This window comes from Leptodactylus fuscus, chromosome 5 (assembly GCF_031893055.1).
Source record: "Leptodactylus fuscus isolate aLepFus1 chromosome 5, aLepFus1.hap2, whole genome shotgun sequence".
Classification (NCBI taxonomy): domain Eukaryota; kingdom Metazoa; phylum Chordata; class Amphibia; order Anura; family Leptodactylidae; genus Leptodactylus; species Leptodactylus fuscus.
In genome coordinates this window covers 43,846,888-43,864,485 of record NC_134269.1, presented here as the reverse complement: position 1 = coordinate 43,864,485, position 17,598 = coordinate 43,846,888, and the positions used below count along the sequence as shown (strand labels likewise).

The following is a 17,598-nucleotide window of genomic DNA, read 5'->3' as shown; positions in this document are numbered from 1 at the left end:
TGGCCAAGCACTTCATTTGCGTCGATGAGACAAGGAAGAAAGAAGAGAAGAAGGAATGAACAGAAAGCTATAGGGGTAACAGTGATGCAGGCCCAGGATGACAACGCGGGGGGTACTCACAGCATAGGGGGAACGCCCACCGTGCTCTGAGAAGACTGATTTGCATAAGAAGATAACAAGTTTTCTTGAAATTGACTGCATCAATCACAAAACAAAAGGTATGTCTACAATAGTCTTTCTAAAGGCTACATGAAGATAGGTTTAGTTAAAAAGGTAAAAATCCAATGATAGAATCCCTTTAAGTAAGACAAAATTCATAGTTACAGCCGCTCTCTATACATGGCAGGACATACAGAGGAACAAGGAGGGCAGGGCTTGGTGGGGATAGGAGTTGTCTGAGCTGTCAGGAAAGATGTGATAGATGATAATTTAATCATATAATTCGGTGACACTCAACCATACAGGAGAGAATGACCTCAGGTCTAAACACCAAGCAAACTGTGCCCTGGTGGTCAAACTGGTAATCACATGCCCCAACTGCCCATAACCAAATGGTTCAGAGAGTATGAGTGCAACTGAGCCATAACAAATTACACTTTTATAATATTGATGGGGAGTTAGCATTATATGTCCCAAAAAATTCCTGGACACTATCATGGAGTTAAAATTTAACCATCAACACCCTCATTGCTCCAAAAAGACCATTTGCATATTGACAAAAATTACAATCTTGGCAAAGGAGGGACTAATTCACAAGGGGAAAACACTATTTGATTTAGGTGACCCTGATCTATCCATGGGGTGGGTTGATATGTTGGGTTCTGGTGACAGACTCCATTTACGGCCGATTCGTGTGATGGATAATATATGAGTCTGTGGGTCTCGAGCTTCCATGCTGCCTCAACTTACTCAAGCCTGAATTTATAGCAGACAAGGAGAATATAAGAAGATAATTTTCATTTCAAAGAGTGTTATCTTTTTATGATTGTTCTAAAAATAAATGTAGGTAGAATATTTCTTCAATCCCCGAATCCCCTTGTATATTGTGAGATCATTATCACATTGCAATAGCAATTACATTAACATTTTATGAATTTCCATGAATATTTGGGAATCGTCTACCATGAGCTATAAATATGTATATAATTAAAGTTCACATTTCTTTATCCTAAGGTTCCGCATAGGCTTTAAGCATGTCTTTCGATGGTGCCCGTTCATCCGTGCGGGTGAGTATGAAGGTCTGGAAATGAAATCTACACGCTACCTTCAAACCCAAAGCAGCATGTACAAAATCAGTCGTATTGAAACCACCGTCTCATCCGTCCTAAGTGCCGCCGACGAAGAAGCAGAAGAGAATGGGAAGACCAACAAACGTCTGTCATTGGACCTCACTTCCAATGGTTCTTCTCGCAGTGTCTGTAAGACCATGTCTGACTCATCCAGCTTCTACTCAAATAATTTATCATAAGTTATGTCCCACCAACACCAGGATATTCCTGGCTGTTCATTCCGTGGTTCGAACCTCTGCTAGGCTGCTTGACCCTAACTGTGGGGTACTATCATTTTCTATCCATCTTTGCCCTGGTTACAAGTGAAATATGTTTTGTTTACAATTTCAGGGGTTTTTTCTATTCATTTTTGTTATTGAGAGGTGTTTACATCTTGACACATTTTCTATAGATTTTTTTTTTCAGGTTTATCTAAAAATTTAAAATTTTAAGGTCCAGGAATCCCTGATCCCTCTACAGCCAGTGCTAACCTGTTTAGATTTTCCATATAGCTCTATTACAAAATCCCAATAGGAAATATAGAAATTGAAATATTGCACCTCAGGGAGTGATCCGTGTGTATTCAGTACAATATCCACAGATATTAGGCAGTAACTGGGAAAGGTTGTTTTTTCTTCATTTTCTTGTGTTGGTAACTTATTTGTATCCTCAAATATCCAAGTAACGTAATGCTGATGAAAAGCCCAAGAAGGTAAAAAAGTTAGGTAACATAAATTATTCTTTGGAAGGACTTACAACTTAAAATTCAGTCCTTTTTTAGGATATGGTTGACCTGGAAACCCACAATGTTGAAAACCTGCGTGTTCCTCAAACTATTATATAGATTTCTCTTTAGCATCAAGACTAATTTGGTATTTTGACCACATATAATGATGTATACCAGTGGTCCCCAACCTCTTTTGCACCAGGGACCGGCTTCAATCAAGACCATTTTTCCATGACCGACAGGGTGGGGTAGGGAAGTAGCAGGGCTTTGGCCATATAGGGGCGGGTTATAGGCGAGCTCTACTGTGTGGACAGGAAGGTGCTCGGTGGGGCAGGCGGGTGTAACACAAACATCTGAGCAGTCATGGCAAATTGCTAGACACCAAGACTGGATACTTTGCCCTAGGCCACATTGCTATGGTAATGTGTAAACTATTGGGTAGTGTGGTGTACTTAGCAGCTACCCATTAGTTTACACGTTAAAATAGCAACGTGGCCTAGCACGAAGTATCCAACTAAGCCTGAGGTCAGCCCGCGGACAAGCATAAAAACCCCAAGGGCCCAGTCCTGATCTGAGGACTCATGGTTGGAGATCCCTGCTTTACCGTATGTAAATTAGTTATCCTTATGAACTATACCGCTACCTATATGCAGCAACCCTCTAAGTCCAACCCATGAATGAGCTTTGAAACCAGAATTTCCTCCACAATGACGTTGTAACCATTTATAGAACACTGTTTCAGAATTCTTGCCCCTCATCAGTACAGAGCAGGATACTAGCTGGATGGGCAAGAAGCCATTCAAGGGTAGTTTTTCCTTGCAGAAATCTACCGAGGGTGGGGAGTTTTACAGACAGTGTGGAAAATAGGTATAGAAACTAGCTTACATGCAGAAGGAAGAACAATATCTCTTTGATGCCACCTATATGGTAGGTAGGTACTTGGAAAGTTAATACTCAACCCCTAAAAGAGCCTTAAAGTATGACTAGGAATTTTAGCCAAACCATATTATCCTCCAAAAAGGATTCAGTAGAGACAGTAGTTCAGGGTTCTTGCCCCTCTTTACCACTACAGAGTGGGTACTGCTTGTCTACGGAAGAGGCTTTTGATACAGATCTCAGGGGGCACTGTTTCTCCTTACAAACATCCATTTGGATCCAGCAACCACTTACATGGAGATAAGCCATGATCTACTCAGTCGACTATATAAATGTATCACATTCCCATAATATTAATAATCACTCTCCTAGGCAGAGTAAATAAAATATCTTCATACATTCGGCTGAATACCGTACACTAGTTATTAGAATACCTTTTTACTACTAATTCTAGCAAACATTTAGGCACCCGATGATAAAAATCAGATCATTTTACTCTCCGCAGGTTAGAAACTCATTCCAAAAATTTCAAAACATCAACTAAAAAGTGTAGACCATGCCAAGCTACCGATGTGCCAGATTCTGTAAATGTTCCTGTTGAATGAAATGTTGGGATCGTTCATCTCCGGTGACAGTAGTGGGGTCAGCACAAGGTGTATATAAACACTGCTTAGTGACTGATGTTACACACTCCTTAAACAAGAACTTCAGTCCAGATACTAATCGTTGCCTTCAAGTAAGCTCACCCTTTCTGAGTGACTGACCTGTTTCTGTCTCTGTCTCTAAACTACTTCAGGACAAACCACTGATTTAAAGCACATATCTAAAAAAGGAAAATAACAATACTTTGTTAAAAAAAAACTTTAAAACCACTAAAAAAAGTCAACTTGTACAAAGGGATTAAGCTCCAAACATAGAATTAAACATAATTGAACTCTTTCCAAAATTGAATCTGTTTTTCTGACTTGTGGCATGTTATGCAGTGACATCTATAGGCTCCAGGAGTTACTGCAGTTCCTTAGATTAAATGTTTCCAGTTTTGTTCATAACTTGGAATGAATCTTAGAAAACTGCAGAACTTAAGTGGGAAGGAACAGACCTTATCCGGCTAAGTTGACTTTATATACTTTTAGTTAGACCTGGTACACATCTGCGTTCAGTATTCTGTTCGGAGGAGTCCATTTGGATTCTGTGTCGACACTGCACAGAAAATACATAGCATAGACCCCATTATAGTCTATGGGGTACGTGTGCTTTCATTGCTTACCACTTTTTAATGCGTTCGGTTTTCCATTCGGGGGATCCCCAAGAGGATCTGCAAACGGAATAGCGAACGCAGATGTGAACTGGGCCTAAGGGAGATACAGTAATTTCAACAAATACACAATAAATTAGTTTCTATTACCAAATGAGATATTTATACTTACAAATGTAATGTTTTAATATATTTTATGTTACTAAATAGTTATTACTAGAGGTGAGCGAGTACTGTTCGGATCAGCCGATCCAAACAGCACGCTCCATAGAAATGAATGGATGCACCTGGTACTTCCGCTTTGACGGCGGCCGGCCACTTAACCCCCCGCGTGCTGGCTACGTCCATTCATTTCTATGCGAGCGTGCTGTTCGGATCGGCTGATCCGAACAGTACTCGCTCATCTCTAGTTATTACATTCCTCTTCCTTAGAAATGGGAACATAAATGCTGGTAGCTCCCATAACCCTTCAACCAATTATAGGTCACATAACATTAAAAATTCTACTGAAATTCAGTCTAGTTGTTAAGGTTGGTAAGGGTCCTTCATAACCAGGGGCCATTTCTGATAGATCTTAATTTTCCAAAACGGCCACGAATTCGAAATCCATCATCTTTTGGGTTTTCTAACCAATGATATGTGAATAGAATTGCCCACATTGTTCCAAGAAATGAAACTTCCTGACAACGCAATTGCTCCCCTAAGACAAAAAAAAATAAAAAAAACATGAAAAACCAAATGTGCAATACAATATAATACATGACATATTTAATTTCAATTAATATATTCAATATTAATATATTAAAGCCTAGCTCTAGTATCCTATTTTCCTAAATCATGCTCACAGTCCTGGAAGCTAACATATGGGGAGCTGCATGGCAGGTAAAAAGTTGGTGAACCAACAATATAATGTCTCCAGGGCTTCTCCCAGTAATTACATTTCTCCCCTATACTTCAAATAGGGGATCCGTATGACTAAACCCCAGCGATCCTGCAAGTAGGGTACACCTATATGAATGGCGTGATGGAGTTAGCCCTATAGAATTGCATAGAGCAGTGGTCATGCATGTATACTACCACTCCATTCTCATAATTGCAAGGTACTAGAGATGAGCGAACATTTGGATCAGCCGATCCGAACAGCACGCACCCATAGAAATGAATGGAAGCATCTGTGACGCTGACTTTGCCGGCGGCCGGCCGGCGTCACAGGTGCTTCCATTCATTTCTATGGGTGCGTGCTGTTCGGATCGGCTGATCCGAACAGTGTTCGCTCATCTCTACAAGGTACCAGTGGATAGGGGATAAGTGTTATTAGTGAGAAAACCTCTTTAGGCTAAGGCCACACATACCAAAACACAGTGGGGAAAAACACGGTAGAAACGCAGAAAAAAAAACTTTGGGGAAAATGAAGCATTTCCAAGGTAAAACTAACATATGTTTTTCAAAAATGTATACTTTCATGAAAACGTGGTTATTTCAAAGAGTTTTTACTCCGCAATGTGTGCATGATTGGAAAACGCAGTGTTATTTTCTTTTGTATTTCCACAAGATCTAAAAATGCTGCGTTTATGAACAGGCCGAGGCCACACATTGCTGAAATGCTGCAATTTTTTTGCAGATTTTTGAGCCAATGCCAGGAGCGGATTTATCTGAAGGGAAAAGTATATGTGTTTCCTTTATATTTCCCATTCCTTTTTATGCAACTCGGCTATGGCTCCAAAAAAAAACATGTTGCGGAAATGCAGCTTTTTTGTTGCAGATTTTGCAGCATTTTTTTGTGCAGAAGCCAAGAATGGATTCAACAGAAATGGGAAATATATAGGAAGTTCTTATACTTATATATTCTGCTCAACCCACTCCTGGCTTTGGCTTACAGAAAATGTAGGAAGATCTGCAACAAAAAAAAGCTGCGTTTCCGCAATGTGGGGCCTCAGCCTCAAAATTTGCAACCAAAAAAGCAATGTGTAGATTCAGCCTTAAACCAGTTGTACATGACTGTGTACTGGCTCCTGGTTTTGTTTGAATGGCACAAACGGTACACAGGTGGCACACGGATGTCATCCACGTGCCACCCATGCACCGGCCATGCTTCTGTGGCCTCATTCATTCATTAAGTAGGAGCCATGGAAGCACAGCCGCAAAACCGGATAGGAATAGAACCTGTCTTGAGTTTTGAGGCCTGGACTGTGAGCCCGCACACGGGACTGTGTTATACACGGCTGCATGCATGGGTCGACAGAAATGAATGGGTCGGTGTGCTATCTGGGAAAACCCGTATGGCACCCCGAACTTGTCCTCGGCCATCTGTAAGGAGCCCTTGTCCTCTATAATTTCTATTAGTCCATTAGTCAGTGTGTTGCCCTATTGCCAAACAGTTCCCAATATCTCAGCATCTTGGATGACTAAGTATGATGAAAGATTCAGGTTACAAGAATTTTTTGGGTTTTGAGCAGAATGAAGCTTTTGTAGTAACATGCTACTGTTCCGATTTGAATGTGTAAATTAAGAGTTACTTGACATGTATATTGTGATGGGATTTATCAATTCTGCTGTGTGTCTCTTTTTTACTCTATTTTATTATAAGTGCCAAATGCTTATTCTTTACAACGAAAACACATAAAAAAAACAGTATTTACCGCACATTCCTACAGCTTCCATATAAAGGAGAAACACAAGTATTGATCAAAATCTAGTCAATTCTTCATCGATGTATATTTTGCATTCGGAGGACACTGCCTTTTATTACGATTGTTTGCAAACGCTCCATTATAGCCGCTGTGGTTCTATATTTTTTCCAAAAAGATCATATTATGTGCTAGACGTGAAACCTTTAAATGTCTTCAAATTATTATAGTGTTAAACAAACATTTTAACAGGGTATTTATTGAACATGAATGTGAAAAATATGTGAATAAAATACATCTTGAGCCACCCATGTTATGGTGCAATGGAACATTCTGGTGAGGATTGGTGAATATGGCGGATAGGATGGATCCAGTGTTCCGTGCTGGAAAGTACCATTCTAAAGGGAATGTATATAGTCTTGTCCAAAGCCATCAGAAGGTTACTGCTTTAATTCATAGTGCGTATAAACCCTTAGAATTTAAGGGAATTTATTTTTGGTGTATGTTTTGCAACCTAGCACCCAGGCTTAAGATGTTGTGCGGACTTCCTGATAAACACAGTATATAGCTCTGTAAGTTGTGCTCCATGAGCTGTCATGTAGATGTGCTGTATATGAGTATGATCTGCCTTTGTTATATCTGTAAAACGCTGTAAATGTTTTCACTGTTCAGACAAAAGCAGTATTTTCACAAATAAACATGTTGTTTCATTACGTGGTCTGTAGTGGAGAATCGTAACGTTGTATTGGCAGGGATTAATGTGGAGAGAGTCCCTTAATAGTAATGGGATTTGATCTTAAAATAAGGCAAATTCCTTTAATTTTGGCCCTACACATGTTGAAACGTATGTATATCTAATACAGATGTGTCTTTCTTTACCTTTTCTCTCGGCTCAACATATCCCAAGATGAATGGTGTGAGATAACCAGCTTTGAGAAAAGACATGATTTTGTCAGGAGTTGTTTATGCTGTATGTGGCCACCCAGTGGTTGTGATGTGAACTGCAGCCTGTCAAGGCTTTTGTACAGTATATGTGAGAAATTGGAGTCTTTCATGGAAGGGTAAGGGTGGACACATCTGTAGGTTATTTGGGGACCTGCAATACATTTTAAAACATGAGACAAATTTTGCTTTTACAGATTTGATTCTGTATTCTGGATAAGAAAATTAGTTTTTACCAGGCAGATCTGGAAGGTGGCTATGGAGATGGTTAACCTATGGGTAATGAACAACATAGTGTCTCTTCAGGACTAAAAATTCTAAATTGTATTTAAAGGGATTCTATCCTTAGAATACCCCCTTTTTAATTAAATACACGTAGGAATAGCCTTAAGATAGGCTATTCTTCTCTTACCTTTATTATTCGGATCCGCACTGCCGTTCCTGAGAAATATCTTCCTTCTTCCATATGTAAATGAGTCTTCAGACAGCACTGGAGGCGTACCCCTGCACTCAAACAGCAATGGGGGCGTCCCCTGAACTGTCTGAAAACTCTCCAGCGACGCCTGTGTCTTCTTCTCCGGATCATCTCTTTTCTCGCGCTCCCATCACATCTTCATCCAAATGCGTTGACTGAGCATGTCCATCGGCCATTTTCCTGTGGCCGAACAGGAGAGGTGTTCCCTTCTAAAACATTACCTATCCTGGATCCCATTGGTTTCAATGGTCAAAATAGTAGCTTGAAAACACAATAAGCACACGCAGATCCAGAGATGGAGATCTTGGTTTTGTCCACCAGAGTAGCAGCCTTCTATAGGCCAATGGCCCCAATTCAGAAGAACTTCAAGGTCCAGCACAAGATAACCCCATTTGGTTACACTATTGTCTACTTGATTCACAACTTGCATGTTCTGTACAATGATACAATGAAGCGTGTATGGTTCTAAAGATCCCCAAAATGGATGGATTCATCCCCAACAATAACTGTGTATCTATTTAACACAATCTGCATTTATCTAAAGCTTAGTTCTCATCACCCTAGTATCTCTACCAAATTTCACACCCAGCTTCCAAGTGTACTCATCTGCTAAAGGTGACAGATACCACAGCATTTTATTACACTCATGACAGATACTCGGACACTTACTTAGATGTTCTTTCTGTTGTCAACAGGCGTCGCGGTTCAAAACTCCAAACTTTAATTGGTTGTTATTGGCTTTTTCTCAGAGACAGTGTTTGTATATGAAGTTCCAAGTGTCCATATGCTGTAAAAAGAAAAAAAAAACGAGATTTGATTTACTGATTTCCTAGCTCCCAATTGTTGTCATAGCATTAGAGAGGACAGAACTCAAAAACAAAACTTGAAACTGTTGCAAACAATGCAAAATCTTCTCCCCGCTGTTCTGTTGTATCCCAGTTAATTATTATATGTAAATGAGCCCACTGAGCACTATGGGCATTCCCCAAGGCCTGCTAGCACCCCTCCACGTCATACCTTTATTCACGCCCCTCCATTGCTTGTGCCCCAATATGGGACTGTCCCACTCTATTCAGAGCGGTTAAGGGGGCCCCTGCTACCATAGGGCGTAATGTGGATGCGCCATTTTCCCTATGGTTAAAGTGACTCCTTCACTCCATAACAGGTTGCCCTGTGTACAGCGTATACATTCAGAAACAGAGATCAGTGCAGGGGTGGGGAAAGGAAATTACAGGAGAAAGGATCATTTTTATTAAAATATATGAAAATATTTACAAAATATGAACATTCTCACTTGCTCTGATGATTTATGGAGTGAATCATAAAAGTTTCTGTTTAGACATCCGCATTGCTAATACAAATGCACACAGTCATATTACTGTATTACATCCCCATACACAGCGGTGGGTCCATATGGCGACGCAAAGAAGAGCCAATGCTTATAAAATGCAGCTGTACGGGGTCCAAGCATTTGCTTTTCTGTGGACATGGGCCCGTATAGGTGGCACATAATATTATGGATATATCTCCTTTAATCCCTTTCATCAGGACCTAGGCATGGAATTGCGGTATAGAAGAATCTGCAAAGCACCTATCTGTCTCACCTCTCTTTTCCAACACCATCATCTGCATGAGAATGTCTGTAATGAATTATATATGTCATATGTGCAGTTACCCTTTCACATCCCTGGGAATGCCTGAAGGTAAACCAAATCCGGCTTGTTGCATCCAAGTAACCTTGAGTAATATAAAGCCGCCATCCCACAAGCATGTGTATTTGACTATATGTGTAAGGAGGAACTCGGGCTTTATATTGTGAAAGGTTATATTACTTGTACTACAGAAAACAGAAGAAACACATATACAATGTCCGACAGCAGAAATAAAAGGAGTGCTAAGATCTTAGGAGACATGGAATTTATTCATCCTGTCACAATATACTGTCAAGTAACGTTCCCTGCAATCTCTGTGTCACAGTGCGGCAAAGCAGTCTTGCAGATACCTAATGCAGCCTGACACAGCGTTTAGCAAATGTGTATTAATGTGACCCTGCTGAAGCAAAATGGATTTCTAAGTCATATTTATAGATAGCAATAGACGATTGCAGGCGGGGATCACTGCCTGCCTGCCCGCCCGCCTGCCCATCTGCCTGCCCGCATTCATACTTTGTGATCGATATGACAGGAACCCACAAATCATAAAACATGTCAACAAATATTATAGTTGCTGCTATTAGGCCTCATTGTCACATCCACATATCACGTACGCGTGGCATCCGAGAGCCTCATACTTACCCATTCATGGCAATGTGTTCATTCAGTGGGAAACCTGTGCGTCAGTGTAAAAAAATGAATGAATGTGTGAATGAATGTGGTGTATATGTCGAGTTTTGGCAGTGATGTAAAAGTCGCATTTTACCGTCCCTGCAAAGTGAATGGGATCCCATCAACACAATCCGGAAAAAATACAGGCAGCAGAAACGTTACAATTCCAAAACGGTTGCAGTTTTGGAAATTGCAGCGTGTCGATTATACCTACGGAGATGCCAGCAGTTTCCCTATAGGTGTAATGAAAGCAGTACTACGGGAAAACCGTGAGGCATTACCGCTGAGGTTTTACCCACAGCGTTTTTTTGCTACGAGCTTTGGGTTAAAAGAGTATTCTCCCTAAAATGTTTTACACCTATACACTGGAAGGGTAATAGATGGTGAACTACGGAGATGTGATCCCCACTGATCGCTAGGACAGGAAACCTTGGTCTCCCATTTACCCCACTGCATGACATTTTTATTAGCTCATGAATCTGTCACCTTACAAATCTTCTTCTATCTCTGCATGCTCATAGGAAAAAATGGCATCACTTCCTTATGCTCAGTATAAAAGTATAAGCCAACATACTCATCGTCTTTAAAGTTACTTGTCAGGGTCCCCTGCAGTGACAAATGCCAGATAATCTATTACTTTAAACTCCTGTATCTACAAAAAAAAACAAAAAAAAAACACTATGCACCAGCGACACTATTAGGGTTGTGAATTTTAGACTCCTGGAATAAGACTGTGTGAGGAATACACTCAATGTCAGACAGCTGCATTGGGGGGCTAGAGAAATTATATCAGCTGTGCCAGAGAGGTGTACCTATTAAAGAATGTAGAGTCGGACAAGAGTTCCTAAAATATCCAAATGTAGCCGTTTTATGATGTTACCCTAACTCCCATAGAGGTTAATAGGAGTTATGGAAACAGTGTAGCACAATGAGTTACACTGTTTCTGTAACTCCCAAGGTTACATGATAATCCCCATTCTGCTTCCATCTTCTCCCGTTTTTAAGTAAAATGTGGGACCTTGATGAAAACAAAAGCAAAAATGGTAGTATTCCCTGCCAGCCCATTTATGTGCAAAGGTGGCTGAGCTACTGGTAATGCTAAGAAAACCAGTAATACTTGTTGAATCCGCCCATTTTGAAGGACTTCCAACAAGTTTAGGTGGAATCTCCTACAGAGACTCCAACACTGATATGTATCTAGCCTTAGTTTGGTTCCTCGTGCGGATCCGAACGATGGAGAGTCAAACACTACTATGGACCTAGCGTAAGGATAGAGTTCTACATATAAAATGTTTTATTTGGACTATAATTAATTTCTCCAAGAAATTAAGAGACCGAACAACTTTGTCCAAAACCTTTCTGACCATCCAGTTCCTTTTACTACTACACACCAGTGTTCCTATGACCCCCTGGATCCAATTTAGGTAACTTTTACTCTACCACAAGGTTCTTCTGCCCCCATACAATTTGTTTATCTACTGTTAATATTTTGGAGTTTTTTTCTATTATAGAGGTGCATATGGGTTCTAACAAGTCCTTCAAGTTACCAGAGTATATTCTGTAATGTAGGGTTAGGGTGGAATACTTAATCTGATCATATAAAGATTAGTATATATCCATTCCAGCTTTAATATGTATGGCCAAAGAGTGACAACCTCCTCATATTATCCTGACAGGAGAGGACCATAAAGAGCTTGATAAGATGAGAACAAGAAAACCCTCCGAGTCTAGGAAAATGGAAAACATGAATGGCCAAGTGAAAAGCACAGCAAACAATGGCACCCTACAAGAAACAAAGGAGACAAAGGATGAGACTCCCTGAGCCCATAAGGACATGACTGAATGGAAAACCAAAGCACAAAGATGTTTTGTTTTTTTTGTTTTTTTATTGTTATATATTTTATGCTTTGCAATTTTGGGGGGAATTGTTTATAGTTATGGATTTGGTAGGCAGACTAATATGATAGATACTTTCTATACGTCATTTTTTATAAATGAAGACCATGTATTGTATGTTAGATCGGTATTGGCCAAGACTAGGGTTGAGGCGATCTTGACTTTTCAGGATTGATTTTAAATTCCGATTTCCGATCATTTTTCATTCGAACCCGATCTCGATCCCAATTCCGATCCCAATGCAAGTCAATGGGATTTTTTTATTAATCGGAGATCGGATTTTAAAAGCAATCCTATTCACTATACAGCATGAAATCTAACAATTGAATGCTTTAATTGTTAGAATCCACACTGTGTAGTGAATCACTAAGTAGCCAGGGGATTTTTTTTTTAATCCTCTGGCTACTTAGTCCCCCTGGTGTCCACTTACCTGCAAAGATGGCTGCTCCGGTGCCCAGTGTTCTTCTTCGCCTCGCTGCCGCTCCATGCTGCTCTTCTCGCCTCACTGCCACCTGCCTCCCAGATTAGGAGAGTGTGGGCGGGTACTGGGAGGGGAGACGTCATGTCTCCCCGCCATGTACCTGCCCACACTCTCCTAAGCCACAATCTCCGCCTTCCTAGCTCTTTAAACTCTAACCTGGGAGGCGGCGGCAGCGAGGCGAAGAAGAAGGAGAACACCGGGCACCGGAGCAGCCATCTCTGGAGGTAAGTGGCTACTAGAGATGTTAGTTTAGTCTCCCATTAGAATGAATGGAGGCAGCCGGCGCGCAGGGGGTTAAGGCTGTGTGCCGGCTGCTTCCATTCATTCCTATGGAACCACAGTGGAGCCTTCACACTGAGTATACACTCCACTCAGAATGAGCAGAGTGTATACTCAGTGTGAAGGCTAATCAAAGCATTGTGGGAAATAGTACCGATCTCGATCCCACCTAAACACGATCGCTCAACCCTACCCAAGACCTAAAATGAAGAGGGCCAAGCTGATTTTAGAGATATGAACTCTGAATGTATATTAAAGAAGCACTGTGAAATATATATAGGATTACTATGAATACAGTTAGTAGGAAAGAATCATAGACCTGTATTATAGAAATCAACAGTTTGGCCTTAAAAGGTCTTCTTCAGGCTCGATGATTTCTGAACTAGGCCAAAATATTGGATATATAATCCATTTGTCAATGTTGCTTATTTTATCGGAAATACCACAGGAAGTTTATAGGATGGCCAATAGGTGACCATCAATATATTCCAAAAATCAATGTGACAATCATGCATATGTGGGGTAGGACATGATGGTCTCCGAACCAGAGGATTTTTCACCATCTCCAACAATTCTATTCATCCTTTAATAGGTGTTGCGTCACTAATTCCGACGCAGTTGGAAATTTCTTCCTACCTTCCTACCTTCCTACCATGTAATGCACAATGAATGACAATCATTCACCCTCCAAGCACATAACTAACCTGACGTAACATTCAGTATCCATTCACAACGGTTTACAGAAAAACGCACTTTGTATCTACTAAACAATAGGGCACTTAATTCCTCCAAAACTGGTGTTGGCTTTGCCCGATTGTAAATATAGTAAATGATGAATGCACATGCAGAAGACAATGGCGTGGAGCATTCTGGTTATTACGCCCAAATATGCTCAAATTATAGTTTGTCACAGAAAACACGTAAGAATTTAGGTTAAAAATTACTTATTTTTTTGTAATTTGCTAAGACTGTATGAATGTCGCTTTTAATCTGGGGATACACCCAGCGATGAAGCTAACCCGCTGCGATGTACAGTAGCGGTGTACTGGGTGGGATTTCAACAAATCAAATTTACACACTGTAGAAAAGCAACGCGAAATGTCTCGCATTGTGGGCTTTGAACACGCTGAATGTCAGTTTTTGACATGTTTAACCGTGGTATTAAACCATCGCAACGCATGGCTGACAGCTGCAGTGAAAGCTAGCTTGTTTCGGACACCCAGTAGCAAACCCAACCCATATGGCCTTAGCCTTAAGACTAAGGCCCAAGGGACGAAACCACGGCAGCAACACATCGCAGTTCTTCCCGTAGTGCTTTAGACAGAAAGTTTGTGGAGTTTTCCTCCGCAGACTTTCTGGTTCAATTATATCTATAGGAAAACCAGCAGTGTTTCCATAGGTATAATTGACATGGTGTGATTTCCAAAACCGGGCCGGTGGGGTGTTCCGACCGTGGTTTTTACCGCAAAGTGGACATGGCATTCACTAGAATCCTATCCACTTTGCCCTTACTGAAAAACACAGCAATTTTTCCCATGGTGTTTTCGCCACGGGCAAAACGCAACGTTTCTGTCCTATGGTACCCCAGCCTAAAGAGGATTTTTCACCATCTCCAACAACTCTATTCATCCTTTAATAGGTGTTGCGTCACTAATTCCGACGCAGTTGGAAATTTCTTTCTAGCCTGCACCATTCCCGAGCAATCACTGCAATTGGTTTTGGTGCCTGATATGCTAACTAGACACTCTAATGTTAAGTCGGTGGTGTCAGGAAGGAGCAGGAAAGGGGGAGTGATTCGGAGCATTGACACTGTCCACCTCAGATTAGAGCCCTGAATTACATCCCTTTCCTGCTCCTGTCTGAGACCACACACTTGGCATTAGAGAGTCTAGTAGACATATCAGACACCAAAACTAACTGCGCTTATTGCTCAGGAATGGTAGTGAAATCAGTGGAATGGCGCCTAATTTGGTGGAGGTGGTGAAAGGTCCACTTTAAAGGGATTTGCTTAATATAATTTGTCCTACACTGCAGTACCATGTGACATCCTTATGACTGTGGCCATATGTGGTGCTTGAACTAAGTCTTATTTACTTAAATGAGCTGACCTCTAGTATGGCGCATAGTCACTCATATAGATGTAGATGCACCTTCGTTCTGCTAAGCATTTGAGACTTGGAGAGTAGACTCGCCATCCTCCTATATTGACAGCCCAACCCCCGAAAACCCCTTTAATACATCCTGCTTTTGCTTTATTAAGATGCTGCTTTGCAAAGACAATACAACGACACCCTGTTTATACGACACTTGTGTTCAATACTTTCCTCTACTGTAAAATGGGATCTACCTCCGACATATCAAGAGCTTTTCTGACAAATCGATAGGTTTACAGAAGCAGAATATCCTAGAAGGTACTTAGACGGTGTTTGTACTCTCTGTGGGGTGCCAAGATGTGACTTTTCTATCCTATGCTAAGTGACATTTGTCTGGTTTATTTTGTGAGAAGTAAAAAGTGAATTATTTCAAAAACTCCTTTAATCTTGTGTTGTCTATTAGTCAGAATGCGAAGTAATGTAAATCTATAGCGCATTAGCAGGGTGGCGAGAAAAATGCGCATTTATAGATTGTGGTTGGGGTGGATCGATAGGAAGAGACTGGTTATCGAGAGTGCTTTACAGGATTTACTATGTCCTTCTTATACTAATATAACAACAACATAGTCCGTAGCACGGTGCATAGGACATTGTAAATCTCTGTCCCTAATGTGGCTCACAATCTAATTCCACACACGTACACGTATACATATATACCTGATCATTGGACAGATCGGAACCCAACATCCCAGCACTACAACACAACACAGCTAGCCATTGAGCCACTACTCCGTAACCATGTTGTTCAGACGACCTGAGGTCTTTTACTATAGCATTGCAGAATAGGATCCCATAGCTAAAGGGGAAAAACAGCTTGAGTCACCTACTTTATCCCTATAGGAAGGTCAGGTAAGTACACCCAAACACAAGAAAAGCTGAAGACGCAAGGCAAATTACACGTACAGTAAGGTAAGAAAGCAATAGGCTTGGACCAAGACTGGACAACAGGATTTCGGTCAAGTCATCTGAAAAAAAGAAAAAGAATAAAAAAAGAAAAGAAAACAACACGTTATTAACTTAAGAAGATCTTCGGTAATTTACTTAGGATGAAGTTCCTTGTACAATAAGCTTACGTAACAGGATTTTTGCAATAGAGCCCAGTGAGTGTTCACTGTAAGTGATCTGTACTGCACGTCATCCAGTAATGTAATTAGGAATGGCTGGGCGCCAAGGTGAACATTTGACAGGCCCCCCCAAAGACCCTGATTGACCATCCAACAACCCCCCACCCTGCATTTCTGCACACACTATTATGCCCCATAGTGGCCCCTGTACACAGTATTATGCCCCATAGTGGCCCCTGCACACAGTATTATCCCCCATAGTGGCCCCTGCACACAGTATTATGCCCCATAGTGGCCCCTGCACACAGTATTATCCCCCATAGTGGCCCTTGTATACAGTATTATGCTCCATAGGGGCTCCTGCACATACCATTATGCCCAATAGTGGCCCTTGTATACAGTATTATGCTCCATAGGGGCTCCTGCACATACCATTATGCCCAATAGTGGCCCCTGCACACACTATTATGCCCCATAGTGGCCCCTACACACAGTATTATGCCCCATAGTGGCCCCTGCACACTCTATTATGCCCCATAGTGACCCCCACACACAGTATTATGCCCCATTGTGACCCCTGCATACACTATTATGCCCTATAGTGGCCATTGGATGCAGTATTATCCCCATTAGTGGCCCCTGTACACTGTATTATGCCCCATAGTAGCCATTGCACGCAGTATTATGTCCCCATAGTGGCCCCTGCACACAGTATTATACCCCATAGTGGACCACCCATGAACAATTATTCTCTGGGGTATTTTCAGACCCTAGAGTATAATAATTGGAGACCCAGGGGAGGATACAAACATAAAGAACACTGTGACTTACCTCCCTGTCTCCGGTGCACTCCCCGCAGATATCGTCCATCTTCATTTATGTATGGGATGTCACATGACTTATGTCGCAACCCATAATGATGCAAGCTCGGCCCTCGTGACATCTGGGACATCATCAAATAGGCCTGATGCCTTCCGGAGCCAGGAGAGGTAAGTAACTGTTTTTTATGTTCCCTCACCTCTACTGGCCTTCTGATCATTATACTCGGGGGTCTGGAAAGACCCCCTAGGTATAATGATAGTGATGTTTGTGGGGTTCGCGGGCCTGCTGCCTTAATTATCGATCCTGGCTACTGCTCACAACTGCCTCCATAGAAGGGAAAGCTCCAGAGCAGGAGCCAGGAACGGTAAGTAAATAGGACCCGTTACCAGCTGGAGTAACGGCCTATTTA

The 17,598-nt window shown here is 41.4% G+C and overlaps 1 protein-coding gene across 3 annotated transcripts in view; it reads left to right on the top strand.

Annotated features, from left to right (window-relative positions):
- The window catches only part of LOC142202747 (substance-P receptor), a 163,683-nt gene extending 151,006 nt beyond the window's left edge, over positions 1–12,677 (top strand). Inside the window, exons 5-6 of one of the 3 annotated variants that reach the window (XM_075273048.1) lie at positions 1,174–1,226; positions 12,171–12,677. In XM_075273048.1, the coding sequence (XP_075129149.1) occupies positions 1,174–1,226; positions 12,171–12,316 (199 nt within the window). In that variant the 3' untranslated portion in view covers positions 12,317–12,677. Of the gene's footprint in view, positions 1–1,173; positions 4,349–12,170 lie in introns of those variants that run through there. The other 2 variants (XM_075273047.1, XM_075273046.1) reach the window with 2 other exon arrangements.
- Positions 12,678–17,598: the final 4,921 nt, after the last annotated feature.